Raw genomic sequence first — 27602 nt, forward strand, 5'->3', positions numbered from 1 at the left:
GAGTGAAGGCAGATGTAACATTTATACAGCAGCAGGGCCAGCATGCAACACTATCACTAGGTTCCATCTAAATATATGTTTTCCTCTTAGGCCAAGCTCTGCAAACAAACAAACAAAAAACAGTTGTGCAAGTTTACAGCAAAAGCTGGCTTTGTATGGCATCAGCTGGTTTTGTGATGTTGCAAAGCTTGGAAACCCTCAAGGGGTTTCTTTGAGTATTTGACTTTAATGCTTAAAGGACACAATACTTGGTGACCTCCACTTACCACCCCCTCTTCATCTCTCAAAGGATTGAAGTTTCACATTGGGGAAACCCCATCAAGCCTCTCCTCTGACTGGAAATGAAGCACTGATGATGAGGGCTAGACCTTAAGCATCATCCCTGGTAGTAAAAGATGCTCACAACATCATTTCCTGCCACAGAAGAGAATAATCAGACCCCTCCTGTCATCACTGGAGCCCTCCTCTGCCTGCGATCTATGCCCATTGCCTCTAGGTGAGGGTTATTTTTTCCCTTTGGGAAGGAAGAACAGATAGCAAGAGAAGGGAAGGATGTCTGTGTGCAAAACTGATTCTGTGCCTGCCTTAATTCTTACATAATAAAAAACACCCCTGCTTTGATTTCCCCTATTTGCAAATTGTTTTTGAAATGTTTACATTTTAAAATAAATAGAAGAAATAACATTTAAGCAAACAATTGCACATGTTCCATTTAAATAAAAATAAGGTGGGCAGCCTACATAAAGCATTAATGGGAAGTACAAGACAGAAGCCTGAATCTATGTTCAGTTTGTTGGTACATACGTCTGTCTGCCTAATTGTGATGCCAAATTCCAACTGCTGATTGAGAACCCACTGCAACTTATCTTCACATGTTTAATCTGTCTTTACCCTTCACATTTTTACCAATAGAACGCTCTTGTTGGACAAGGCCAAGATGTAGCTGTTAGGATCTGGGTATCCATTTCTAGTCTGCAGAATAGAAATAATATTTCCTGTATCAAGTAGATTTGTGGTGTCCATGCAATAGGATTGAGAGAGATACCTAAAATCTGACTGCTTAACTCTTCCACTGGAATCATTAATTTTGGGTGGATCTCGCTTTAAATAATTGTTTCTTTATAATGTATCTTTGTATTGTGTTTAAATCAGTTGGATCTACTCATAAACAAACATGTATAGGGTGGAAGCAAAAAACGAACAAAGCAATAATTTTTTTTTACAGGCTTCATTGCAAACCTTCCATGTTTATGAAGTTTCCAGCGCCCATGGAAACCTGAGTAACTATCATGGGCACCACATCACAACCACACATGCACATCCTGCAACCATACAGGCGCACATGCCCCACATCCACACATTCATTCTCTCCTCCTCAGCAATTAGGTTTGAAAAAAAGTGTTTTAGACTTTTTCAAGACTTTTTTTTTTAGGGGGTGGTGATCTTCCTGGACAGTGAAGCTGTTGAGGAACTGGTTAACCCAGTCTCCCATGCTACAATCTCTGATCACACACACACATACATAACAATTAGGTTTGGGGAAAGCCTTCTGCTGGAGACAATTGAAAGCTTTTATGTCTAATTGCTTTAGGGGAGGGGTGATTTTGTGGGTCCTAACTGGGGAGGAAAGGGTTATGGAAGCTGGCTTCTTTCACATCCAAGTCCAATGAAGCAGGGTGAGGAGGGAATGCTATAGGCACCAGGGAGGGCTTGGCAGCACACGTGTGCCTGTGGGCACCATGCCGGTGACCCCACTCTGAAGAATAACAGAACAATTCTGTCAACATTGAAAAGCTTTCATTATACCTACCATCAAAATTTGGCTCATTTTCTTTCCTTACTTTACCTCATCTATTATTCTGAATGTACATAGTAAAAACACTCCAAACTTCTAATGAGAGATTACCATTTTCTTGTTCTAAGTGCTTACTATATTTAGTGAAGCAAAATAGAGCCTGAGAACATAACCCAAAGTTAACCATTTCTGTAAGTCTAGTTGATTTCAGTGGGAGTGAGTTATGCAAGTATTTATCTTTCCCTTATATGGGATTTTAAAGTGCTTACCTTTGACCGCTTCATGCACCTATTCTTGTTTATACTATTATAGTTCCTTGCAACAGTGGGAGGTTTGATGAATGCATAGGGTTTTCCCACTTGCCCTGGGTTCCCCATTCACATCTATGAAGAGGGAATTTTCACACACACAAAGGGATGCATATGCAGAGCTGTGTCCCCCAATGAAGTGAATGAGGAAATCCATGTACTCAGGAGCACCATGCTCACAACTACATGAACACAGAGGACCAGATCTGGAACTGCAACTTCTTTTGCTGTTTAAACAACAATCAGATCTGGCACTGCATAAAAACACTGGGATATTCTTACCATTCTGACACACTGTACTTTGCCAATGATGATTACGAGCTGCAAAAGGAACACTTGCACACTGGTAGGAGATATCAGGGTGTGACTGCTCTTCTATATAGTCTCTCCAGTTACGGTCATGAGACATCATGTAACTTGGCACCTGTATACATTTATCAAAGCATTACATAATTATTTTAGTTGGTGCGAAATCCTCTTCAACTTTCCTTTTCTCACTCTATGTCATCCTCAGAATGTCCAAAGAGAAAATTATCTCCAGGGTCTTTTGCAGGGGTGCCTCCTAGCCCTGCTCCCAAAGATTCTTTAAGTAGCGATGCCAGGGACTGAACATGGAACCTTATGCACACAAAACATGCATTTTACCACTGAGCCATAGGCTCTCTCCTAAAAATAGTGACAATACAATGCCAAAGGTCCTCTCAGAAGATGATATACATATGCAACTGATGCATTTGCACAAATCCAGTGTTATTTTTTCTTTTAATGAACCTGCAATTACAGGAGGATGCAAGTATTTGAAATTTGTGAAGATTAGTACTGGGACCAAAACGACAAAACAGAAATGAAATGTAATAAGATCACAGCAGCACCTACAAATTCTTCTGAGAACATTCCTTAAATTGTGTTTGACGTTCTTCGCTACTTCTTTTTCAGTCTTAGATCAAGAAATGAAACAACAATGGCATCTATACAGTTTCATTGTTTGTCATTCAGAACTAAGATAAATGTATATTACGTACCTGAGACTGTAGTGGAGGGTATGATGAATTCATGGTGTAAGGATTATTCATAATCATTTGTGGATCTTCCATGCTAAGCTGTTTTGCTCCTGATATATAGATGAAAATAGAGAGATTTACACATATATACCATGGAGAATCTTGCAAGAAAAGTAGCTTGCATTTAAATATGACATCCTTCATTGCTAATTTCTACTTGTAATAACATGCTTCAAACTACTTCACAGACATGAAGTTTATTTGCATGCTTTACAGAGAGTGGATAAATCTAGTATTCTGTCATTTGAAAACCATATGTAATCAGAGTAAAAGACAACATACATGCAAATTGTCTTAATCACATCATTCATTTTCTTACAAAATTAAGTAGAACTGCCTCAGTTATTTGACCCTTGATTTCACTACGTGTTTTCAATATCATTGTAACCCTACTTAAAAGTTTATTAATTTTTTATTCCACCAGATTTAATTCACTGAAACAGTTGTAATGCTGCATATACTTCTCCCGCTCCCGTTCCCCTGCCCCATCTAATACATGGGATTGTTCTGTATAATGAAAGGCACCCTACCTTTTTTTGCACCTTCTGGAACTATTCTGTACACTTTATAAGGGTCTGATATATCCAGCTGGCTTCTTTCAACCAGTTCTTCAAAGTCATTGCTCTTGTTCAAAGCACATCGCAGCCTTGTCTTCCAAGTGGGAGGGTCTGGCTTATCAATGCCTTCTCTGAACTTTCCTTTAAATAGAGCCCAAGCCTAAAAATATTGATGGTGGTTAACAACTTTTTAAAAAAGATTTTTAATACATATCTGTAAGCAGCAATATAAATTGCATAATATGTGTATTCACTAATAGAAGTTCTTTGCTGGAATTATCATTAGCTTTTCTCCTGCCACAATAGGATTTTCACTTCCCTAGTCATAATTCAGCCTGGGTGGGTGGGTGGGTGGGTGGAGCTAACCATCTGGGATCTTTCCTGTTTTTTAAAATGGTAATGCAGCTATGATGGTGAATGTAGCCCCAGATTCTTCTCCTCCTGTATACTATAGGGTTCAAATAAAGACCTACTTGTAGAGAGTAGGCAATGGGAATAGGGATATAAAGCCACTGAAACTGGAATGAGAAACCTGTGGACCTCCAGATGCTGTTGTATTCCAACTCCCATCAGACCCAGTCAGCACAGTCAACAGTCAAGGATTATGGGAACTGGAGTCCAACAGCAGCTGGAGACCCAACTGTTTCTCATTCTTGCTCTATAAGAACTCATTGTTCACATACTGGCATGGAAATAGCATCTAAATCCCTACCAAGTCCAGTCTAAACACTAGAATTTGCAAGTAGTAAAATGTGGGGCGGAAAATTCAAGTCAAGAGACAGCTTGTTAAAAAATACATGTCACAATGTGAATTCAGTACACAAGGTTGAGAAAGCCACACTGATGTTTAACATGGCTGAATGAGTGAGGGGAAAAGATGTACCATATGGATTCCACCAGTAGTGTAAGTGGTTGCTTTAAAAAATTAGTTACTATTAAAAGAAATTAGCTACATTAATTCTAGCAGAAATGGAACAGTTTTGCTCCAGGTAATACTGTTCAATAACAATCAACAAAAGGAGTTTTGCAAAGAAATTCTTACTAAACAGTTATGGTGCTTGCTGAAGTTAATGACAAAGGCTGTAATCCTGTTCAAAATTATACACAAGTTCCATTGATCCCTATGGGATGTAAGTTAGTGCAACTATGAGCATCATTGCTCGCCTTGGGGCAGTTAATCAAAGGAGGAAAAGGAAATTATGGAACATGGAAAAAATCTTTCAAGTGTGACAGGAAAGCAGCAGATGCAACATCTAGGATACCAGTTGGGTAAGAAAGATACTTTCTTCAGTAATTTAGGTGATCATTTAATTTCTCTCTTAAAGTAGTAAAAGATGTACCATATAATAAAAAATCCTCTTCAGCCCAGTATCCAGCAATTCATGTTTAATGGGAGGGAGAGAAGTCTCGTGGTTGCTCCAAGCTACCTCTTGGGTTCTTCAGTCTACAGCAGAGATGTAATCATCCAGGGTCTCAGGGGGTCTTAGACCCTTTACTTTTTTGGGAGCAGGGTCCCAGCAGGTTCCCTTAGTCTCCAGCACCCTGTGAGCCAATCAGTATGAAAGGAAGAGTCTTCTGATATGCTTCCTTGTCCTTTCCTGTTGACTGGAGCCAGTCAGATTGAAAGGAGGTACGTCTGCCACAGAGAAGACTATTCTCAGTATTCCCTTTAATGCTTATTGGCTCCTAGGAATGTCTGTTGTTATGGGAGAAAGCATTAACAAGGATCTCATTCTCAACTCAGCAGCAAAAAAAAGCGGGGAGGGGGCATGGCTTTGACTGACAGGATGAAGGAACCCTGCACTTCTGAATTTGCCACTACACTACTGGTCTACAGATTAGAAAATGCCAAACATAATTTCTTTAACAAATCATAGATCTGCTCCTTTTGATAGGGAAAATGTCTGCCCTTCTGTTGGGGAGCAGAGGCTGGAGTTGGACCAAGGAGGCCTGAATTCAAATCCCAGATTACCCATGAAGTTCACTGGTGCCCTGGTTCAACCCTGTCTTCCAGACCAATCTACCTTGCAGATTTTTGTGAAGATAAAACATAACTGTTTACATTAAATTTGCTCTCATGCATATACATCCCTTGATGTGCAATCTCTCTCTATTTAAAGGTGTTGCATTTCAAATGACAGTACTATATCATGAACATGCATTTGTAATCCAGCCCTGTTTTTCAAATATTAGTCCAAACCTTTAAACACTCTCATCAAAAGCAGGCTTCCTGCTGCCTATCACTGCCTAACAGGTGACTGAAGCTAGAGTTGTAAATGTCAATGCAGTGATCACAGACACGCAACAAGGTGATCAGTGACATCAGCCCTTCCAGTGTCAATGCTACACTAGTGCTTTGTGGAAAACCTTCATGTGCACAACTGGATGCAGGTTTTCTTCCTCCATCACAACACCCTTTATTATGCACAAGATCAGATCCAAAAGAAGGGTAATCCACACACGGAATCTTGTCTCCAGGCACAGATTGCTGGATCAAGTCCACTTGTTTAAAACTGGTATGAGTCTGAATTTTTCTTACAAAATGGAAGTGCTGTATTTCATTGGCCTTGCTCACACATGCATGGGATTACTTGGTTTTCTTACTGTTGACTGGCTGCTGAATGTCTGATTTCCACTGAAAACCATTGCATTTGTGGTGATGTAAGATGATATTTATTATCTATCCATGATGTCCTATTCGTACATGCAGACTTCAAGCAATGAAAGTGCATGTGTGAAGCAGCCTCTGATATATGCAGTTGCTTAATGATAAACTAATTATCAGGTACAAGAACCTACCAGTAAATATTGCTTCTAGAAGGAAGAAGAAAAGTCTAAATAGATGTATACATATAGGCAAATATGAGTTCTGGACTGGCTCCTGATCTCAGTGGTGCTGAAAGGGAAGGACTTAGGGCAGACTACAAGGGTCCCACTCAGAAGAATGAGCCAAGGGCCCACAAAGACAGTAGGACTGACTGACCACATGTTGAAGTAAGTGATGTAAGACACATTCCCATCTAAAGAGCAACCCCCACCCCACCCTGTAGAACACATCATCTAAAATTACCTAATTGCACCACTAGACCTAAGGCATATGTCCACCCAAGACAAAATCAAAATGGTGCATCCCATTCACTAGTGTGGTAAAGCAGACAGAATGTTTGGTCTTACATGAGGAAGACAAAACTCTGGCTGTGAGCACACTAGTTGCCCACAGCAATGCATTTCCGTTGGCCACACCTGGAGGGACAACAGGATTGGCTGATCAGTTGCAAAATCTGTTTGAAGCTGAATCTTTTAAAAATGCACTCCACAGCTGATCCCACCAGGTCTTACAGTAAAAAAGGGCAAGGTCTGGCTAGTATGGTGTGTCCCCATTTTCAGAAAGGAGAGGTGGAGATGCACTGGAGCCAGCAGAACAGTATGTGTGCCTCTACCCTCTGTTTTGAAGCTAACTGAGCAACTAAAGTGGGAGGCAATAAGATCCTTAAGTCTAGAGGCTAAGGATAGAGACACACTTACTGTTGTGCTGGTGCCAGTGCGTTTCCCCCTCTCTTTTCTGATAATTGGGCACATGATGCTAGTCATACCCAGCTCCTTTTTACTGTAAAACCTGGTGGGAGCAGCTCAATTGCATTTTTAAAAAAAATTGCTTCAGATTTTGCAACTGATCGACAAATCAACCGGTTGCCCCTCCAGGTGTGGCCAATGGAAACACTAGTATGCTTAGTTTAAGTTTATGTAACTGCACCTAACCCCTCCTGACCCTAAATTTGGAAACAGTCCCACTTAATATCACGGCCCATTTCTAAATAAATGCACTTAAGGCAGTTTGCTTCATACACCCAAACTTCTGGAAGAAAATATACACGGCCCTTCACCTCTGGCTGATATCCCAGGCAGGCTCGCAGTCCCACGAATTTGCGAGATTTGGTGTGTGCCTGCCCTGCTCGCCCCTGCCCCAGGGAGCCGAGCCTGGGCTGCCCAGTACCTTGAAAAGAGCTGCGTCCTCATCGCGGTTGTAGTCTTGTTTGCCCGCGTGCTTCCAGGGAATGCGAAAGATGCTCTTCTCGTCGTTCTCCCACACCAGGCCCGGGTACTTGCCGCTGTCAATCTGTTCGATCAGCCACTGTCGGAGTTTCCCGTTGCCGCAGCTCACCGAGCTCATCCCGCCGCCGCTGCCCTCGCTGGCGCTGCGGATGCCGCTGTTCCTGCCACGCGCCCAGCCGCCCTCGCCTCCTCCCCTAAAAGAAGGAAGGGAGGGAGGAAGGGAGGGACGGGGCACCGTGAGCTCCCTCTTGGTCACGTGCCAAGCATCGAACACACACACGCGCGCGCCAGTTCCAGACAAACTCCTCCGCTCTAACAGCCTTTCCGTGAGCTCCCGCTTCCTCTCTCTGACACCCAAGAGGCGCCCCTTCACAGGTTCATAGGCAAAATACAAACTTCTTCTCCCCCTTTTGCAACTGTAGGCGGCGACCGGGCATTCTCTTCAACAGGCTGGTCCGCTGCGCTGCTGCAGTCGCTGCCCACGGTCTCCACAGACAGCGCCGCTTCTCGAAACCGCAGAGACCTTTCCCTGGTTTTAGGCCAACACGAAGTCGCCCCTTCTTCTGCCACATCTTTCGTTTTCGCTTTTCTCTCACGGAGTCCATAACATCAGTCTTTTTCACCACTACCCCCTCACCGCCGTCCTCGTCACACTTTGCCCTAATAATTGACCAGTCCTGACTCTTCCCCTGAGCGCGCACAGAGAGGCGCCTCTCCCTCACGCGCACGAACTCACGCTTCCCCATCATACTTTATTTTGTGCCAGTTTCCCCCGGAGGCCTATTGTTTTTCTGGTGTGCAACCAACATGGCCAAACACCTTGCCGCCTCTCAGGCCTGCAGACACTCGCCCCACACGCATCCCTCCCAGCTTCCTTCCTCTAATGTGTGCGCCAGTTTTCTCGCACGCACAGGCTTGATCACACCTCATACTCACAGAGTCCAGCTTCTCTCACACACAGCTGCCCAGAGTCAAGCCTTCCACTCTCCCCGGTCGCCGTCCTCTCTCTCACACACACACATACGCTATTGAAACCCGCGCCGAAGACTTGCCATCTTCGTCCCACCCACCCACGCCCTGCCCTTAGCCCTCTCCCCGGCTCCGCGGGAAAGTCCTCACATTCACCCGCCAACGCTCTCCTGCTGTTACCGTCATTCCCGCCCTCAAGCACGCACACACCGTCCGAGAGAAGATGGGCTCCGGAGACACGGGCCACCTACACACACCTCTTTCTTTCCGCGCTGAACCCCGACAGCCCCAAGCAGCCGCTTCACCCTCATCATCATGACACATTTCCTCTCAGCCACCCTGAGAAATAGGACAAGCCCAGTTCGGCTTGGGCGACTCTCCTCTGAGGCTTCGCTGGGGCAGGCGCATCCAGCTTGCTTGACATGATGGGACCCTCCCTCGGCTAAACTGTACCGTACAAGAACTCGCGAAGCCTCCAGGCAACAATGCTGAGGGAATTGCATTAAGTGAGAGACAAGGCAGACACGTGGTTCTTAGGTGTATTTAAATGTAAATGTGCTGCCTTCAAGTCGATTCCGACTTACGGCGACCCTATGAATAGGGTTTTCATGCGGCTGATGTTGCGCTGTGTGTGTTTGTGTTGCTTAATTTCATTTAAAAGCAGCACCACAGCAGCAGAGTAACAGCAGATGTTGAAATGCGAGTGTGCCAGCATGTGCATGCATTTGCCTAAGAAAGCAGGCTTTACCCTGCATCAGCATCACTGAGACTTGAGACTATGTCAAATAAGAAAAGCTACTTTATTTATAGAAATACATAGTAGAAGGAAAGGCAAACCTAGTTCTAACTAACTAGCTAAGTTTGAGGCATAAAGCCCAGGTGCGGGGGTTAGCCCCATGCTTGGAGAGAGCAGAGACAAAGGGATGTCTCCTCTCTCCTGGACAGCCAGAGAACAAAGGGATAGGAAGGGCAGGAGGAGGAGGGACAGGTAAGCTTCCCTAAAGACGTCACAGTCTAGCGACAGAAGGAAGTCAGTCAGAGCATCACAGGTAAACAAGCCTATCCATCTGGCGGACCCTAGCTCTATCTTCCTTCTGGAGCTTAAACAAAAAAACAAAACAGGAGTTGCTCTTGCCCACTTCCAACAGCTGAGAGGCAGTGACTGGCCCAAGGTCACCCAGTGAGCTTTATGGCTATGTGGGGATTCTAACCCTGGTCTCCCAGGTCGTAGTCCAACACCTTAACCACTACACTACACTGGCTCTGGGTGTATTTATTTGGGAGTATTTCAACAAGACAATCCCAAGTAGTGTGCCCAGAAAGGATCGCGGCCTCTGTTCGCGTCGCCATGTTCAAACATGCACATTTGGCCCCTTATCCTCTACTTACTGACTTGGAAGCAGAGCAGGTTGAGTCCAAATAAAGCTCCAACCCTTTGATCGCTTCCCCTGGCCATATTTCCGAGTGAACATATACAGGATTGGTCTGTTATAGTGCGATCCTACGCATGATTTCTCGGAGGTCAGCCACAGTTTTCTTATTACTAGTAGCTCTCTAGGAAGTGTGTTTAGTTTTGCAGCCTAAGGCTGCAAAAAGATTTGTGTACTGAACTTAGTGGGACTTACTTAGTGGGACTTACTTCCAAGTAAACATGCATAGGACTGTGAAAGCTCTCTACTGCCTCACATCTTCCCCTTCACATCGAAATCGATGGAAATTGCTTCTACATTAAAATACATGGAGGCTATGGGGATTTGCTGTGACAAGACAAGGCAGGCTCAGGTGCGATTGAAGGCATGAAGAGTTTGCCCTTGAGCAGAAGGGTCCCCCCCCCAGGTTTTTCGCACATAAGGATAAATAGTAAACAAGCACCCCTGCACAATTTATATAGTAACAAATACCCTGAAGAAGCAAAGCAAAGCCTTTTCAGGAGGTGATCAAATGCTTGGAAAAACCTCCAACACGCGTTTTTTCCCTTAATAAGACAATCTGAATGTATATATATATAAATATTTACACCAAGATACAGCTATTTAGGGAACCATGAAGTTAAACACTGTAAAGGACGATGCACACACCACAGTCCATATGTGTGGGCTGTAGTAGAGATGACTAATACAAGTGAGGACACAATCCTATGCTTCCTTACTCCCAGGTAAGGGAGCACAGGGTCATACCCTCACTTACTTCTTACTTCTGAGTAAACGGATGAAATTGCTCTGTTAGTGGGGGCTGATGCATAGCATAGATTGGCAGGTACATATAAAATTATCTGCATGCAAATAAATATACTATATATTAAAGAAAGCCATTTGCTGAAGTGGAATAAATAGGTCATAACAGAGCACCCACACACATTACGAAAGGAGGAAAGATTGCAATTCAGGATTGGTCACATTCATCTCTTACTATTGCTTTCCTTCCCTCTCCCTTCCTTCCTTCCTTCTCTCTCTTGCCTTCCTCAGTTGTAGAAATTTCCCAGTTGTCAAAATTTCGACTGTAGGCTCCTGGAGCAGAGTGTGTATGATGTGTGTGTGTGGGGGTGGGGGGTTATGTTCCTCTCTAAAGCATCTTGTACTTAGATGGGGGAAAAAATGAGTGGTATCACTTATCTGTGTGCTATGCATTTTCTAGTCCAGGTTACTCTCCAACTTCCTTCATTCCATGCCATTTGCCTAGGGAACTTTGGGCTGGTTGGCCTCAGAGAATGAAAACGGTGAAAAGTCCTATGCTATGCCTGCAATTTTTGTGCATACTGAGCATCATAGCTGAACTGCTCCAGTTATGCTTCTGTGCATGCTCTGTAGTGGAGCAGGTTGGAGTCTTCATGGTTGTCTCATGCTATGAACTGACAAGCACGCAGTCCACCTTTCTAATATGTTTTGTAGAAGACTTGGTGAAAACACAGCTCAACAAGTCAAGGGACATCAGGGGAGAAGAATGTGAGAACAGCCATTCTGAATTAGACTAAAAGTTCACATTACATCCTGTTCCCCATAGTTGCTATCCACACGATTACAGGAAGCATTCAAGGAAGGTATGAAAGCAATGAGGAAAGGTCATCGTTCAGTGGTAGAGCAGATGTTTACATGCAGAAGGACTCAGGTTCAATTCCTGACATCTCCAGGTAAGTTGGAAAAGAACCCCATCTAAAACCCCGAAGAGAAGAGAAGGGACAGGGAACCTGTGGCCCTCCAGTTGTTTTTGGACTGCAACTCTCATCACCCCTGACCACTGACCATGCTGACTGGGACTGTTGGGAGTTGGAGTCCAACAACATCTGGAAGGCTATAGGTCCTACCCCTAGTGCAGACAATATTGAGCTAGATGGACCAATGGTCTGACTCAGTATAAGGCAGCTTCCTATAAACCTCTCCTGCTGTTTGTTGGCTCCCCAGTCAGAGTTACACCACCTCTGAACCTGGAAGCTCTATTTAGCTGATAGTCATGACTAGGTCCATCCTCTATGAATTCTAATTCAAAGGTCATAATCACATCTTACTGAAATGGTAGTGGCCAGTGGCATGGATAGCTTTAAAAGAAGGTAGTTTAATAAAGACTTGCTGCCTGCCTTCATCTAGCAGAATCATCTAGATGTGGATTTCTTCCTTCTTTCCTTATTTTTGTCCCATCCCTTTTTGAACTAGTTGTTCTCACTTGTAGGCAGGTTGGTATTTGCTTTGGCGCTACACATTTATATTGCCTCTGGGAACAGAAACATTCAAGGAGTAAAAGGCAATCCTGAATGTGTTCAGAAGCCCCCTTTGTCTTTGTCATAGCCCACCAGTTCTTGAGCAACAAAACTCATTGTCCAGTCCTGCTCTGTTTTGTATTACTGGATCCAGACTCCCAGTAAAAGCAAACCTAACCGACTTCGGCTTGAAGCAACTCAGGTCTGAAAGATCTCTTTAAAGGTGTCTCACTGTCTCCAAACCTATTCCCTTTAGAGTGATTCCATTTGCCTCCAGGCAGGCTAGGGCTTGGCAGATTCCTACATGTCTTTAGGATCTCCTACCAATGACTTCTTCAGTTACCGCCCTCTTTGATTTTCTCCTTGGGAACTAGCCAATGTAGCTTACCTTTGTGTGAACCATCCTATTCCAACAAAGTTTCCACCGTACTCTAGCAGGTGCCCAGCACCCCCACTGGTATATTAATCCTCTGAAGCGATCGAGAAAAATAAAGCTATTTAAATACAGTACTACTAGTAGTACACTTGCCACTGCTGCAGCTAATAACCTAAGGAGCATCAGCTCGATTTGAGAGTAAATAGTAAAGTCCTTAAGTTTAAGTTATACAGGTCTTGAATGCAGAGTCTGAGAATAAAGGTGGGTCTAGAATCACTGGATCTACATCTGGATCCAGCAGCCCTGTTAAAGTCTGTCCCAGCAAAAACAAAAATCTTCTGTCACCTTGGAGATTTCCTGGGGCAGAAAGTAGCTCAGGCAAAGGAAAGCTCATGATGACCAATAAAATCTGTTCCCCTCAAAGACACCACAAAGTTTGGTTCTTTTTACTCTCCAGAAAGACTGTCGTAGCAGGCATGATCAAAACCTGTAGCAGGTGTTTACTTCAGACCAAGGGCATCATTCAGAAGGTAACTTTAAATTAATATAAGCACGATATCAAAGTAACAAGCTTTTGGGTAGCACAGAAATCTTCCCCGTCTGAAGGAGCTCTGTGAAGTTCAAAAACTTGCTTACTGATCTTAATAATATAATGGAGACAAATTTCTTACATTAAAAGTATTTTTAAATTCATCTTGCTCTGCTAGAGACCAAGAGGAGAAACCCTGTGGTAACTAAAACTGCAATACTAAATACACTTGCAAGGGAATAAGGCTCATTGAAGTCAAGCGGGGCTCATTTTAGAGTAAACATGCTTAGGGTCGGTACATTAATGTGCAGCCCAATCCTGTGCTTATTTATTCTGAAGTAAATCCCACTGTGTTCGTTGAGACTTACCTTCAAGTAAGTGTACGCTGGACTACCGACGTGAAATGGAATTCTATGAATATGTATTGGGAAGGTATTCCCTAGTAAGTGTGTTTAGGATTGCACCCTTCCCTGCTTCTTTTTTCTACCTGAAGTGTGTGTGTGCGAGTTTAGGGACAGGAGAATGAGAACATCTTCCCAGAATGATCTTTGCACAAAGCATTACAGGAAGGACAACATTCTCCCGACAGAATGTCCTGGCTGAAGTGAGTGCGGGAGCGCTTTTTCGCATTGGATTCAATCACCAGCAAATCCAGTTTGCGCAGTTAAAGTGGACACGATGGGATACGGAAATTGACGGGCAAATGCGCTGGAAACTGTGGGGTAACAACTGCTTGTTGCAACCTGTCAATCAATCAGCACAAATGCGCAATGAGACCTGTAGTCTGGAAGCGACCCTTCGGAAAGACCACGGCTCGCGGATTGCCGGCCAAATAGTCATTCTAGTCAGAAAAAGACAGCTAACCCGAGGACTTAACTCATGCAACCTGCAGGCGAGCAACCTCCCTTGGGCGGCCTTCAGCCTTACCCGAAATCGGAGGAGATCCCAACTGCGGTTTTCTTCCAAGAACTTCACCCGCTGCCCTACTTTTGCAGAAGACACCAAAAGAAGAAAACAACAGACCGAGAGCCCCATCTTCAGACATCCTCCTCCTTCTCTTTCCCGCCCCGGCCAAGGACCCACGAGCAAGGGCAGGATAGCCTTCTGCACAGAATTAACTCCCCGCCCCTTGATTCAACACCTCCGCTTCTTTTGGCCGTGATGATCCGCTCCAGCCCGAGTACCCCCCGCTCCGCCCCATGCGATGCGATCTTCCCCGTAATACTAATTAACTTCATTCATAAAATGCAACATCTGCGACTGTGACTCGCAGCAGAAGGAAGGGGAGCCGCTAGAGAAAAGCAATTCAACCTGCTGCGAGGGCTGCGGAAAGAAGCTCTATTTTAGAACACAATGTCGAATAGGATCCACAAGCCAGTTAACCCCCTTCCCAATGAAATCAAAGGAACATAGTAAATTAAAATGTCGTCTTTGTATACAGCGCCTGGCACACCGCACCCTTCAGGCACTCGTATAGGAGCTCAATCCTATACAAATCAGAACTAGTCCCGTTAGATGCAATGCGCCTTACTTCTCAATAGATACTATAGGACTGCGCTGTTAGAGCGCAAACCTATGAATCGGAAGCAAATCCCACGGAGCCCTAAGGGGATTTATTCACAAATAAGCGTGCACAGGATTGTAGCCAAACATCCTACTTTCCCATGCGAGGACTTTCTCCCCAATTTATTCTCACCACAGATGGCCATGTGTGGGTGAAAGAGAGCTGACTTGTCCAAAGTCACCGAGAGAGCAAAGATTCGAACCCAGCTCTCGCAAGTCAAAGCCCCGGGACTCTGCCCATTGCAGCACACTGCCCCTCCTGTGTTCCGCTGGCAGGAAAGGAAGCAGCTCTCCGATGAGATGAAACGAAGCGACTGGACCCCATCTTAACTGGCTGGGCGTCCCTGTGTGCCAGATCTACAGGTACACCTGAAGTGCATTCTCCAAGAGCCACCGTGGTCCAAACCTGAGCGGGCATCGCTCTAGAGCCGGATCCCTTCTGCCAAAACGACACAGCCGCCTTGCAGCCTGATCCGACGCGCAGTCTTACTCTGAAGTCAACCCCACTGGGCTTCAACGGGACTGGCTCCTGAGTAAGCGCACGTAAAACTATTCCCTCTCCCATCACCAACGGATTCCCCAAAAGGGCACATTTGGCAAGCAAGGGCGATCGTCTTTCCCGGCTCCTGGCGACGGACCTGAACTGTGATGGACGCTCGAAAAAGAGTTTGTTTTAAACAGATCTCTCACCACTCCTGCTCCAAGAAAGGACGAGTTTCTGCCCTCTCATCTACCCCCCCCCCTGTGTCTGATGGTCAGGTACGGTGATGGAGGGCGAAGCCACTTACCTCTCTCCCCCCCCCTTCAGAGCTTGGGGAAGGATCAGCGCCGCACCGTTTTCTCGAAGCGATGGAGGGGAAGGAACTGCGGTACTCGGTGGGGGGGAGGGAAATCAGATTTCAAAAAGTAAGAACTGAGCAGCAAGAGGGAAAGGGGAACTCTCTTTTATGCCCGAAGCTGAGAGCCCGTGGAGGGGAGGGGAGGGGAGGGGGCGGAGCCTTGCTGCTTGAGCGGCCCGGGACAGCAGCAGGCAGGAAGGCAGGCAAGCAGCCCGGTGAGGAGGAACGGGGCGCGGGTCTGCCTTCATTAGAAATAAGAGTGAATGAGCGTTGAGCTACTGCGAAAGACTTTTCAGTCCCTCGCAAGCCGCTGAAGTGCAGCGAGCCTGGCCCTGGTTTCCTACGGGAACCCCTCGCCCTCCCTCCAGAGGGCTGCACGTGCTAAATTTAACTGTACAAGAATCGTTCTCGCGTCCACGGCTCTTTTCCCAATAGGAAGAAGGCTCCTCTCTGCTTATGAAAACCTCCACGCGTTTAAAAGAGAAAAACAGAAAAAGAAAAAGCACGATCGAGCCTTTTCTTGTTGGCAGCGGGTTGGCTGCTGAATGGGGCGCTCGTTAGAGGGCGTTTCAGCATCAGAGGATGCCCAGAGGAGGAGGAGGAGGTATATAATTGCCGCCCTCCCCTCTTTCATAAATGAGAGTTGTCATGGATATTTCAGGGCCTCCCCCCCCATCCTAACCCTCTAAATCCCCGATTGCTGGTTCACACGTGCTTGGTTCATCACACTATAACTGCTGTGTCAGATGATGGCTTGTCCGGGTGAATAGCTGAGCAATGGTCCGGGATGGTGGTCCAGCAACCTTGGACGGATTGGTGGTCATGGAATCAGTTCACACTTTCAGCCCCCAGTGAGCACAGTAATCTGGTGTAAAGAAATCTATGTATGTCTGAACCGGCCCCAATGTTGTGTTCGCTCAGTAGCAAAGGAAGACATTTAGTGCCCCCATCCCTTGACTAATCGACTTTCCATCTCCATCTCTCAGGACTGAACCCTGACACTGAAAACCGGTGCCAAGGCTAGAGAACACTGTCATATCCTTTTCTCTCCTTTAGCAGCAAAGTGTAAGTGACATTTTTCATGAGAAGAGGAGGAAGAAGTGGTTAACATGGGTGCTTTTATTTCATGAAGGAAAAGCAGCGATCCGGATTGGGGCCAGCACCACTTTACTGTTGAAAAGTTTTTCTTGTCCCAGCCAAAGACATTGTACATTTTGCTCATTGATTAATCCGGAATATTTCTGTCCCCCTCCCGACGAATCCACCAGATCCTACCCACAGACGCGAGGTGAAAGCGTGAGGGAAAATCACGGTGGTATCCCCTTTAAGTGCCCCCCCCCAACGTCAACTGAGTTAGGCGCACCTAGTTCTGCATAGGATCAGGGTGCTATGGGGCTTAATTTCGACTGATTCATGACCATGTTTGCTAAAGATTACACCTTCCCTGCAAATTAGTCAGACAGACTTTAAGCTTTAAAATAAGAAATAACTAGTTCATTCTGGAAGTACATACTTGATAGGAAAGAGTTCTACATCTAGCTAACTAGCTAAGTTGGAGATACAAACACTAAGCCTAGTGTTTGCCCTCATGCTTGGAGGAGAGGGAGAGACAAAGAGAAGATGTCTGCTCTCCCTCTCAAGACAAAGAAGAAGGAAGGAGGAAGGAGATGTGGTCAACATCCTATGCATATCAGTCTAACAGGAAGGGAGAGTCAGCAGGAGATCAAAGGATAGGTATTAGCCTAGCAATCAGGAGGTCTCCTCTCTAGCTACCCTTTTTAACCCCATGCAGCCTCAACCCACAAGTTGGAGTTGAACCACATATTCCAACAGACCAAGACTCTGGACCGAACCCATAATAAGGGGAGTGTTCCCGGAACGCCTCAAATTCTTTTGCTTTGAAACAGCTTCTTCTAGATAGATTTGGTTTCCATCAAAGGGTGAAAGTGATCAGCAAAGGCTTGGAGCCCTCGACAAACTCCTCCGTATTTAATTTAAACATACCCTAGTTTCCTCCCCCCTCCCGTGTACCTCTATTCAGAACTGGCTACTAACTGGAACTGAGAACAGCGCCACCCTATCCTGCATCTGAGTCTCTGAAAGGGTTGGAGAATGACCGACTTGATCCAGTTTTCCAGACTGGGGAACAATGGGCTCGTTACACAGGTGGTTTTAATAAACTGGCTGTGTGTGTGACAGGGATAGTTCCCCTCTCCATGTTGCTGGACTAGAACAGCCATCATCCCTGACCATTGGCCAAGCTGTGTGGGCTGAGGCAGAAGGCTGTTGGTGTCCAACAATATGTTGGAGATGTTGGGATGCAACTCAGCTTGCTGGTGGGTTTGCATGGGAAGGGAGAGTAGATAGAGAGGGGAACCTCCATACTTCCTAGGCTGTCTTTCTTACCTAACCTGTGCTGACCTTCCTTCAGGTGTATAAGCTGATACTCTTAGGAGTATCAGTTTCCTGATTCCTCCTTTTCTTCTTCATCCCACCCTGGAAGAGGATACATCTTTCCTTTTATCTCACTCTCTCCGTCTCTGCTGAGACCAAACGAGCAAGCTTGGCTCCCTTGCATCTCCAACTCAGTTAGCTAGACCGAGGAACTCTTTTCCAACCAGTATGTACTTCCTATAATAAATATAAGTGTTACTGTTTTCCTAAAGCCAGATTCTCATTGTGATTATCTCCAGGGTCAAGTGCGCTCCTTCAACAGGGATCCTGTTACAGTTCAGCGTCTTCCAGCATTCAACTCCAACACTAACACAACAGTGGGAGGGCCACAGGTTCCCCACCTTGGTATACAAATTATCTGTACTTCTTAAAGTTCCAGGACTGCATGGGAAGGCCCCACACATGTTTATCTGTATGCATGCAAAGCTGGACCCAGTAACTGACACCAGTCATCAACTTTCCCAAGGCAGTTCTTTTGAAATCAGGCAGGGTTATACAAAAAGAAAAAAGCAGATGCGGTTCATTGGTGGTACCGACCCTTTAGGGGTCAATTTGAAAGTCACACTCACCCGTTGGACATGGATGATTTGGGAGTGGGGCTGGGGTGTGGGCTGCCATGGTTTCCTAGACTATCTCACCAGATCTCACCAAGGATTAACACTTGTTTTAAGGACTCAAAGTCCACTTCTGGATACCTAAAGCTGTAATTCAAGAATAGCGTGACTCTGAACACGTGCAGTGTTTTTCTTCCTAACCCCTGTGGAAGCAGTGTCCACACATTTGAGGACTTGTTCAAGAGTCAATTGACATGTTCCTCTGATCATTACTAGGGATATATCAGACCCAGAAGAAGCTCCTGCTCCTCTTCAGAGTCCTCTCCTGCTTTGCCCTCCTTTGTCTCCCTGCTCTTATAACTTGGTACATAATCTTCACTCCTAGAAGTCTTCACTCACCAGTCTTGGCCATTTGAAGGACTCTTGCTCTCTCAAAAGACTCCCTCAAAAGACTCTGCCCTTTCTCCCTGACTGCCCTGATGCTTGGAGTTGCTTCACAGAACCCCTCCATGATGCCACCTCTCTCACTTCCTTCAGATCCTTCCTCAAGGACCACCTTTTCCATAAAGCCATTAGCTCAGTACCCTAATTCCCATCCTCTGCTACTGCTAAGCCTGTGACCAAGCCTAAGCATGGGTATTTGAAGCAATTTCATATTCTTTCCTTGCCTCACCTTCCCTTCCTCTGTTGTTCACCCCCATCCTTTCCTTAAAAGTCTAAGGCAACTGTTTACATCTATATCCTTCCTTTCTTCCATCATGAAACTCCCAAGTGACCTCTCATCCAGGCACACTGATCAGACCCAGATTTTTTACCTTCAGCATGGTGCATCATGTGCCTTCAGACCACATCCGGAGGAGGTAAACATGATTAAACCATGCCATTCAACAGTTTAATTCACTTTATTGAACATTGCTCTGAAAAAAAAGAAGTGGTTGCCATGATGCACAATGACAGTTGCACCTGTACAGGAAAGTTACAGGAAAATGCACTAGAAAGTAGGGAATAATGCTTATTTGATGCAAAGTCATCTAATCTCTTTGCAAACAAATCAGAATGAATGCTCATTATATAGATGGCGGTGGATAATATCCCAGTCAAGATAAATGCTCAATAAATAGGTCATCTGGAAGCTACCATAGCTCCAGCTATCTCCAGCCAGGCCGTTTTCCAATCATTCCATTCTATACTCCTAATGTTTTACGTATTATAAATATTTAGGCTTTTTTTTAAAACCACACATGCTGATTTTACCCCTTGTGTGAAAGCTGGCTGTTACAAGCATTGCCATTTCTGGGAAATGGTTGCGGGTTTTTTATTTGTTTGTTTTTTAAATCTAGTGTAGACAAACTATACTTGGGTTATCACAGGTATAAAAGAGGAGTGTGCTAACAGTGTAATCCTAGGCATGCCTACTCTGAGTAAGCCTTATTTAAGTTCAGTGGAACTTACTCCAAGGGAAATTACTAATTTAGTAAAGGATGTAAATCTTCAGACTTTTCAGGAAAAGTAGGAGGGTGAACTTTGTACATAGGAAAGCCCATTTTGTTTTCTCATAACCACTCTGTTAACCACTAATGCTTTACACTTTTTTAAAGGCTGCTCTAAGAGTTTGCCAGAAATAGTTATTGTTTCTTCTTAACTCAAACCCTTGGAGTGTGTGGCTGCTGGGGGGAAGACCTGTTCCTAACTTTTCTTCTTCTTTTTGCAATTGTTTGTTTGTTTGTGAAGTATTTATATACCACCCTCTTGCAAAAATCAGAGAGGTGTACAACATTAAAAAAAACCTTTGAAAGCTGGCTACTCAAGACATTGTTAAACAACTGCATGGCTCTGTTGGTATAAAAAGGTCTTCAAGAGACACCTAAAAAAGTCTGCGAGAAATGCCTGAAAGTCAAAAGTGAGGATGCCTCCTGAATCTCTGCTGAAAGAGTGTTCCATAGCATGGGACCAGTGACACTTAATGTCCAACTTCTGGTTGAGGCCTGTTGGGCTTCTGTAACACATGAGACAGTGCTTCTCCGAATATCAGTGATTGGGCTGGGATATAAAGTATGCTGGACCCAAGCTGTTCAGGCTTTGTATGTCTACACAAGAGCCTTGAACCTCGCCTGGTAACATATGGCAGTCAGTGTAAATGTTTTAGCAATGGTGTCACATGCTGTTGACCAACTGTCCCCATCAGCAGTCTAGCCACTGAAATCTGCACCAGCTGGAGCTTCCAAACCAAGCCCAAGGGCAGCCCCAGATAGAGAGCATTGCAGTAATCCAGTACTGAGGTTACAAACACATGGACTACAGTGGCCAAGTTATCCTGATCCAGATACTCCTGCCAGAATTAAAGTAGCAAATCTTACTACCAGCCCCAGGCTCCTCTAGATTGTTGCAGAGTAGCAAAATTAGATATTTGAGTCTCTGAGTGAGCTTTGTGTATTTGAATCTTCGTTGAAGATTACACCTTCCCTGGAATTAGTCAGACAGAGACTTTAAGCTTTAAAATAAGAAATAACTAGTTCATTCTGGAAGTACATACTTGATAGGAAAGAGTTCTATATCTAGCTAACTAGCTAAGTTGGAGATGCAAACACTAAGCCTAGTGTTTGCCCTCATGCTTGGAGGAGAGACAGACAAAGAGAAGATGTCTGCTCTCCCTCTCAAGATAAAGAAGAAGGAAGGAGACAGGAAGATGTGGTCAACATCCTAAGCATATCAGTCTAGCAGGAAGGGAGAGTCAGCAGGAGATCAAAGGATAGGTATTAGCCTAGCAATCAGGAGGTCGCCTCTCAAGCTAGCCTTTTTAACCCCATGCAGCCTCAACCCACAAGTTGGAGTTGAACCACATATGCCAACATAGATGACCTATTTGTTCAGCATTTATTCTGATTTGCTTGCACAAAGCTTACCCACAGGCTAGACAATATCCAGTCCTTTCTGAGCATTTCCTCTGATTTATTTACAGGGTGGTTATACAACACTGAGCATTCGTCCTACATTCATGCTGATTTGCTTCATTCATTCCACACTTTTCAGTGTAGGCACTTCCAGATGACCTGTTTATTGAGCATCCATCCTGATTTGTTTACAGGGAGATTATTTATTTATTTATATTTATTTGTTGAATTTCTATACCGCCCGACTAGCATAGCTCTCTGGGCGGTGTACAACAGAGAAATATAAATATACACAATAAAATCCTATAAATTCAGTACAAAGAACATGTATATAACAAATCTAAAATCAAATTTATAATCAATCCAAAAAAATTAAATCAATTAAAACATATTTAAAAGACTAAAATGCCTGAGCAAAGAGGAAGGTTTTGACTTGGCACCGAAAGGATAGCAACGTCAGCGCCAAGCGCACCTCATCGGGGAGGCTGTTCCACAGTTTGGGGGCCACCACTGAAAAGGCCCTAGTTCTTGTTACCAACCTCCGAGCTTCCCTATGAGTCGGAACTCGGAGGAGGGCCTTTGATGTTGAATGTAGTGTAGGGACAGGTTCATATCGGGTGAGGCGTTCCAGCAGGTATTGTGGTCCCGCGCCATATAAGGCTTTATAGGTTAAGACCAACACTTTAAATCTGGCCCGGAAGCATATAGGTAGCCAGTGCAGGCGGGCCAGAACAGGTGTTATATGTTCAGACCGCCTGGTCCTCATTATCAGTCTGGCCGCCGCATTCTGCACAAGCTGTAGCTTCCGAACTGTCTTTAAAGGCAGCCCTATGTAGAGCGCATTGCAGTAATCCAGTCGAGAGGTTACCAGAGCATGGACAACTGAGGTGAGGTCTTCCCTGTCCAGATAGGGATGTAGCTGGGCTACCAACCGAAGTTGGTAGAACGCATTCCGTGCCACTGAGGCTACTTGAGCCTCGAGTGACAGGGAAGGATCTAAAAATACTCCCAGACTACGAACCCGCTCCTTCAGGGGGAGTGTAACCCCATCCAGAACAGGGTGAATATCCACCATCTGGTCAGAGAAACCCTCCACCAACAGCATCTCAGTCTTGTCAGGATTGAATCTCAGTTTGTTAGCTCTCATCCAGTCCATTATCGCAGCCAGGCAACGCTTCAGCACATTGACAGCCTCACCTGAAGAAGATGAAAAGGAGAAGTAGAGCTGCGTGTCATCAGCATACTGACGGCAGCGCACTCCAAAACTCCTGATGACCGCACCCAGCGGCTTCATATAGATGTTAAAAAGCATGGGTGACAGAACTGACCCCTGCGGGACTCCACATTGGAGAGCCCACGGTTTCGAGCAATGTTCCCCAAACACTACCTTCTGGAGACGACCCGCCAAGTAGGAGCGGAACCACTGCCAAGCTGTACCTCCAACTCCCAACTCCACGAGCCTCTCCAGAAGGATACCATGGTCGATGGTATCAAAAGCCGCTGAGAGATCAAGGAGAATCAACAGAGTAACACTCCCTCCGTCCCTCTCCCGACATAGGTCATCATACAGGGCAACCAAGGCTGTCTCAGTGCCGAAACCGGGCCTAAAACCTGATTGAAATGGATCTAGATAATCGGTTTCATCCAATAGCGCCTGGAGCTGGCCAGCAACCACTCGTTCCAAGATCTTGCCCAGAAATGGAACATTCGCCACCGGTCTATAGTTGTTAAGATTTTCGGGGTCCAAGGTGGATTTTTTCAGGAGTGGTCTCACTACCGCCTCTTTCAAACGGCCAGGGACCACTCCCTCTCGTAAAGAGGCATTTATTACTTCCCTGGCCCATCCGGCCAGATTAGACAATGTTGGCTATCTAGTTATTTGTTTGTGGGGAGGTTAAATGACTTTGCATCAAAACAAGTGTAATCCCCGACTTTCCAGTGCCTGGTCCACATTGTTTTCCATATCACAAAAGCCAGATCTTTTGGGGAAGCAGGTTTGTTTTGCAAGAGCTCTAAATCAACTATAATTGTGCAACCTGAATTTGCCAGTAATGTGATTGAATGCCACCTGAAAACAGTGACAGTCTGGAAGCGCCCTGCATTTTCCTGTCACATTTCTAACCACAAAAAAGCCTGGGTTTTTAAAAAGTGGATTTATTGTGCTAGGGCAACAGAGTGCTTTATAATCCACTTTAATTGCACAAACCTAAATTTCTCCTGTTCTCTTGAACCCCTTCCACAAAATATTGACAGTCTGAAGTTGAACGTAAAGTTCTTTTGCTGTTGTTTCAGTTTTGACTGGATGGGGAAGCAGCAGCCATGCAGATTCATGGATGGTTTGTTGTGAAAAAATGCTTATTATTTTTTACATGCTACTTGCTTCTCCAGGTGCTTCTCTTGAAGAACTAAGAGTGCCATAGTTTTGTTCTTGATTGTGCTGTTGTGCTTTTAACAGCTTGGTAAGAGGTAGAAAGGCAATCAGAGCAGCTTTTCACAGTGCAGAGAGGCAATGATGGGGAAAAGCTCTGCCTGTTTGAATATCTGCTTGTGCTGCATAGCTTTGAATGGCATCAGCCTCACCAGAAAAGAAATAGCAGCCCTACTTAAAACACCCCTTTGAATAATATCCTTTGGCTTCCCCCATATCTCACTTGCTTTTCTGCAGATCTGGATATGTAAGGAGTTCCATTATTTGTGGGGAGGGATCTGCTTGTTGTTTTTTTTTAATGTAATGCAGTTTCTGGGACAAGTGGAAAAATGAAGGAGGGTTTTTACAACAAGTTTTCCCCTTGTGCCATTTCACCACTGCAAATCATCTCCTCTACCACCACCCACTCCCGCACAGCTCATAGCTTTTCCCCAGAGGGTAGGTTAAAACTGTTGAAAACTAACATGAGGGGAAAGAGTAAAGAAGCCCTTGTCCTCAGCACCAGTCTTCTCACTTCAAATTCTGCATTCATTCATTCATTCATTTTCAATTTCTATCCCACTATTCATCAATTCATTATCTCAGGGTGAATTACAACCTTTTTTAAAAAAACAACACCTCCTCAATTAAAATAGTGCTCACTAAAACAGATAAAAAATAAACATTATACTGAAACAGCAGACTAAAACAATTTACATCTTGCACATTAAACCAATCTCTCACAATAGGTAAGTTTTCAGCCAGGACTGAACCCTGGACAGTGACAGGACCTGTCAGGGGAAGGAAGTTCCACAGCCAAGGTGCCACCACTGAGGAGACCCTATTATGAATCACTGGACAGTGAGCTTGCCTCACAGGTAGGATCACAAGAAGGGCCTCTCTTGCAGATCTTAATGTATGGACAAGCTGCTATGGGGAGAGGCACTTCTTCCAGTATCTGGGTCCCAAGTTGTTCAGGGCTTCATTTGTTCATGTCAGGACATTGAATTTGGCCGAAGCATATAGGCAGTCAGTGCAAATCCTTCAAAGCTAGAATGATATTATATCAGCAGCATGGTATTGAGAATTTTAAAAATAACAGACTTAAATGGACCTCCGCATAAGTGGAATGGACATCTGCTCATGCAGCAGGACTTTGCCTTCTTTTTTCCCTGCAGTTCTCGAAGTGTTCCCAGAATATGTTTCTTCTGGCTGGGTGTCCTTCCAGAGGAGATTTTGAGGATGTGTGGGGGCCTTTGGGGGAGGGAAGATGACGTTTCATTGTGCAAGGGTAAGTTCACTCATGCCATGTTGGATTCCACTCCATATATAATTCTACCCTTAAGTGCATAACTAGATGAACAGTGTAATCCTATACCTATCTACTCAGAAGTAAGCTCCATTGAATCAATGATACTTACTCCCAGGTAAGGACATATAAGATCGCAGCCTTAAGGACCTTATATTGAATTTTCTGGAATCCATATGCCTCACTAAAAAATCAGATTAATCTCATCACCAGCCTAACCCTTTATGTCTGTGTAACTCTGCTCAATTATGATGCATTGGATTCCTGCATAGAGCAGGGGGTTGGACTTGATGGCCTTATAGGCCGCTTCCAACTCTACGATTCTATGACATGGGGGGGGCACATGTGCATGGGAGAAAGAGGAACAGGGTAACTCTGAAGCTCTGGTTTCCCCCCTTGATTTAACCCACTCCTGCAGTTATTAAAAGCCTGAAATTATTGTTGTGAGTTTGGGGGGTTAAGATGGATAATTCCTATGAGTCCCCTTCCAGCCTCTGATTTGGAGACTTGTGCTTGGGGGGTGAGAAACTCACTGTGCTGGTCAGATGAGTTTCTTTTGTTTATCTAATAGAGTGGCCATGTGGGTTAATGGGTCTATCAGGTGCCAGAGCTTGGAAAAGTTACTTTTTTTGAACTACAACTCCCATCAGCCCAATCTAGTGGCCATGCTGGCTGGGGCTGATGGGAGTTGTAGTTCAAAAAAGTAACTTTTCCAAGCTCTGCAGGTGCCCAGCAACTGGTGAATGGGCCAGAGCTATACTTTTGTCATTGAAACTTTTCAGGAGAGCCTTCCCCCCCCCCTCTTGGGGCCAAGGAGCGGCTTGTGTTTTTAGTGTGTCTGAGAAAGGCTGGGAACTGGAGGCAGGCAAAGAGACTGGCTCTCTGCACCATGGCTTTGGGGTGCCTCCTGTAACCCTGATGGAAAAGCTGGATATTGGACTGCTGATGCCTTGAACCCCTACATCCTAAGCTCAAGTTGGAATGTGTGCAAATAAACAAACCATATTTCATAAAGACACCACAGTCTTCGCTGACCTTTTCCCCAAGGAAACCAAACCCTGGGCGAGTTCAGGGACCCCTGGAAATCTCACTGCTTGGAGATTGGGGTGGCACACAACATTATGTTTTGGAGTGCATCCCAAATATAGTTGCCGGGTCTCCAATTTTTGCCTGGAGACTCTGGATTTTTGAGGTCCTCTCTGGGTCTCTGGGTGAGTCACCTCAATCTCCAGACTTTCAGCTTTCATTAAAAAAAACGTTTCTAGGTGGTCTGGTTCACGAGATATAAACCAAAACATCAGCTGCTCACTCCACAGCTTCTATTGAATGAGCTCATAGCTGGCTACTCTAAACCTACCCTTTCAGGGTTGTAGCCAATAAGTGAAGTCAGGGTTGTGATTGACAAGGGATTTGCTGGCCTCCAGGCAAGGTCAGAAAACTTTTTTTTCCTGCTTGTTTGAAAAGTTTAGTTTATAGCTTTCATCAATAGCAAAAGTTTTCCTCTCTTGTGTGCAGGAGATATTAATGCCATTGCAATGTGTTATGCTTTCTAATTATGAGGGGTTAAACAAGTTTACATTTTCCCAGGCTGTTGAAGAGGGCAGTGTTTTGAAAACCTTCCCTGTATGAAGCTTTAATCCTATACTCACTCTTCTGGGAGTAAAGCTGCAATGCTAATCCCACATACCCGGAGTAAACCCCATCGAATTCAGTAGGACTTACTTTTGAGTAGACATGGTTAGGATTGTGCTGTAAATTAATGAGACTTTTGAGTGAACATAGCAATGGATTGTGTTTGTGTAGTAAATCTTTCTCTCCCCCTCAAATCCTATTTTTAAAGCAATAAGGCAGGGCTTACTTAGGTATCACTGCTTTTATTATGTAGGAAACTAATACTGATTTTATTTTTAAAAAAATGTTCTGCAGTGACCAACTGGTTTTGACAATAAACTATTATATGGGGTGTATATATTTTTACATCTCCAGTGTGTGTGTATGTGTGTGTGTGTGTGTGTGTGTGTGTGTGTGTGTGTGTGTGTGTGTGTGTGTGTGTGTGTGTGTGTGTGTGTGTGTGTGCGTGTGTGTGTGGAGTCTTTCCTACAACCCTGTGAGGTAGGGTTGCTGATTGGAAACCAAGGCAGCTCACAATAAGAAATAAATCCCTTTAAAATCCAATATCCATAAAACAAGTATAAACTTAAGTATAAGCTTAAAGTGGCATGATTCTGAATTTTGGATTGGGAGAG

General features: G+C 44.7%; 1 protein-coding gene across 1 annotated transcript in view; it reads right to left on the bottom strand.

Moving 5' to 3' along the window:
• Positions 1-15794, bottom strand: part of IRF4 (interferon regulatory factor 4) — a gene marked incomplete at its 5' end in the record, with an annotated part of 29486 nt that extends 13692 nt beyond the window's left edge. Inside the window, 5 exons of the mRNA XM_061610821.1 lie at positions 2386-2527; positions 3126-3214; positions 3695-3881; positions 7716-7968; positions 15691-15794. Coding sequence (XP_061466805.1) covers positions 2386-2527; positions 3126-3214; positions 3695-3881; positions 7716-7968; positions 15691-15794 — 775 coding nt within the window. The remainder of the gene's footprint in view (positions 1-2385; positions 2528-3125; positions 3215-3694; positions 3882-7715; positions 7969-15690) is intronic.
• Between the last annotated feature and the right edge of the window lie 11808 nt (positions 15795-27602).

This window comes from Rhineura floridana, chromosome 1, assembly GCF_030035675.1.
Source record: "Rhineura floridana isolate rRhiFlo1 chromosome 1, rRhiFlo1.hap2, whole genome shotgun sequence".
Lineage (NCBI taxonomy): Eukaryota > Metazoa > Chordata > Lepidosauria > Squamata > Rhineuridae > Rhineura > Rhineura floridana.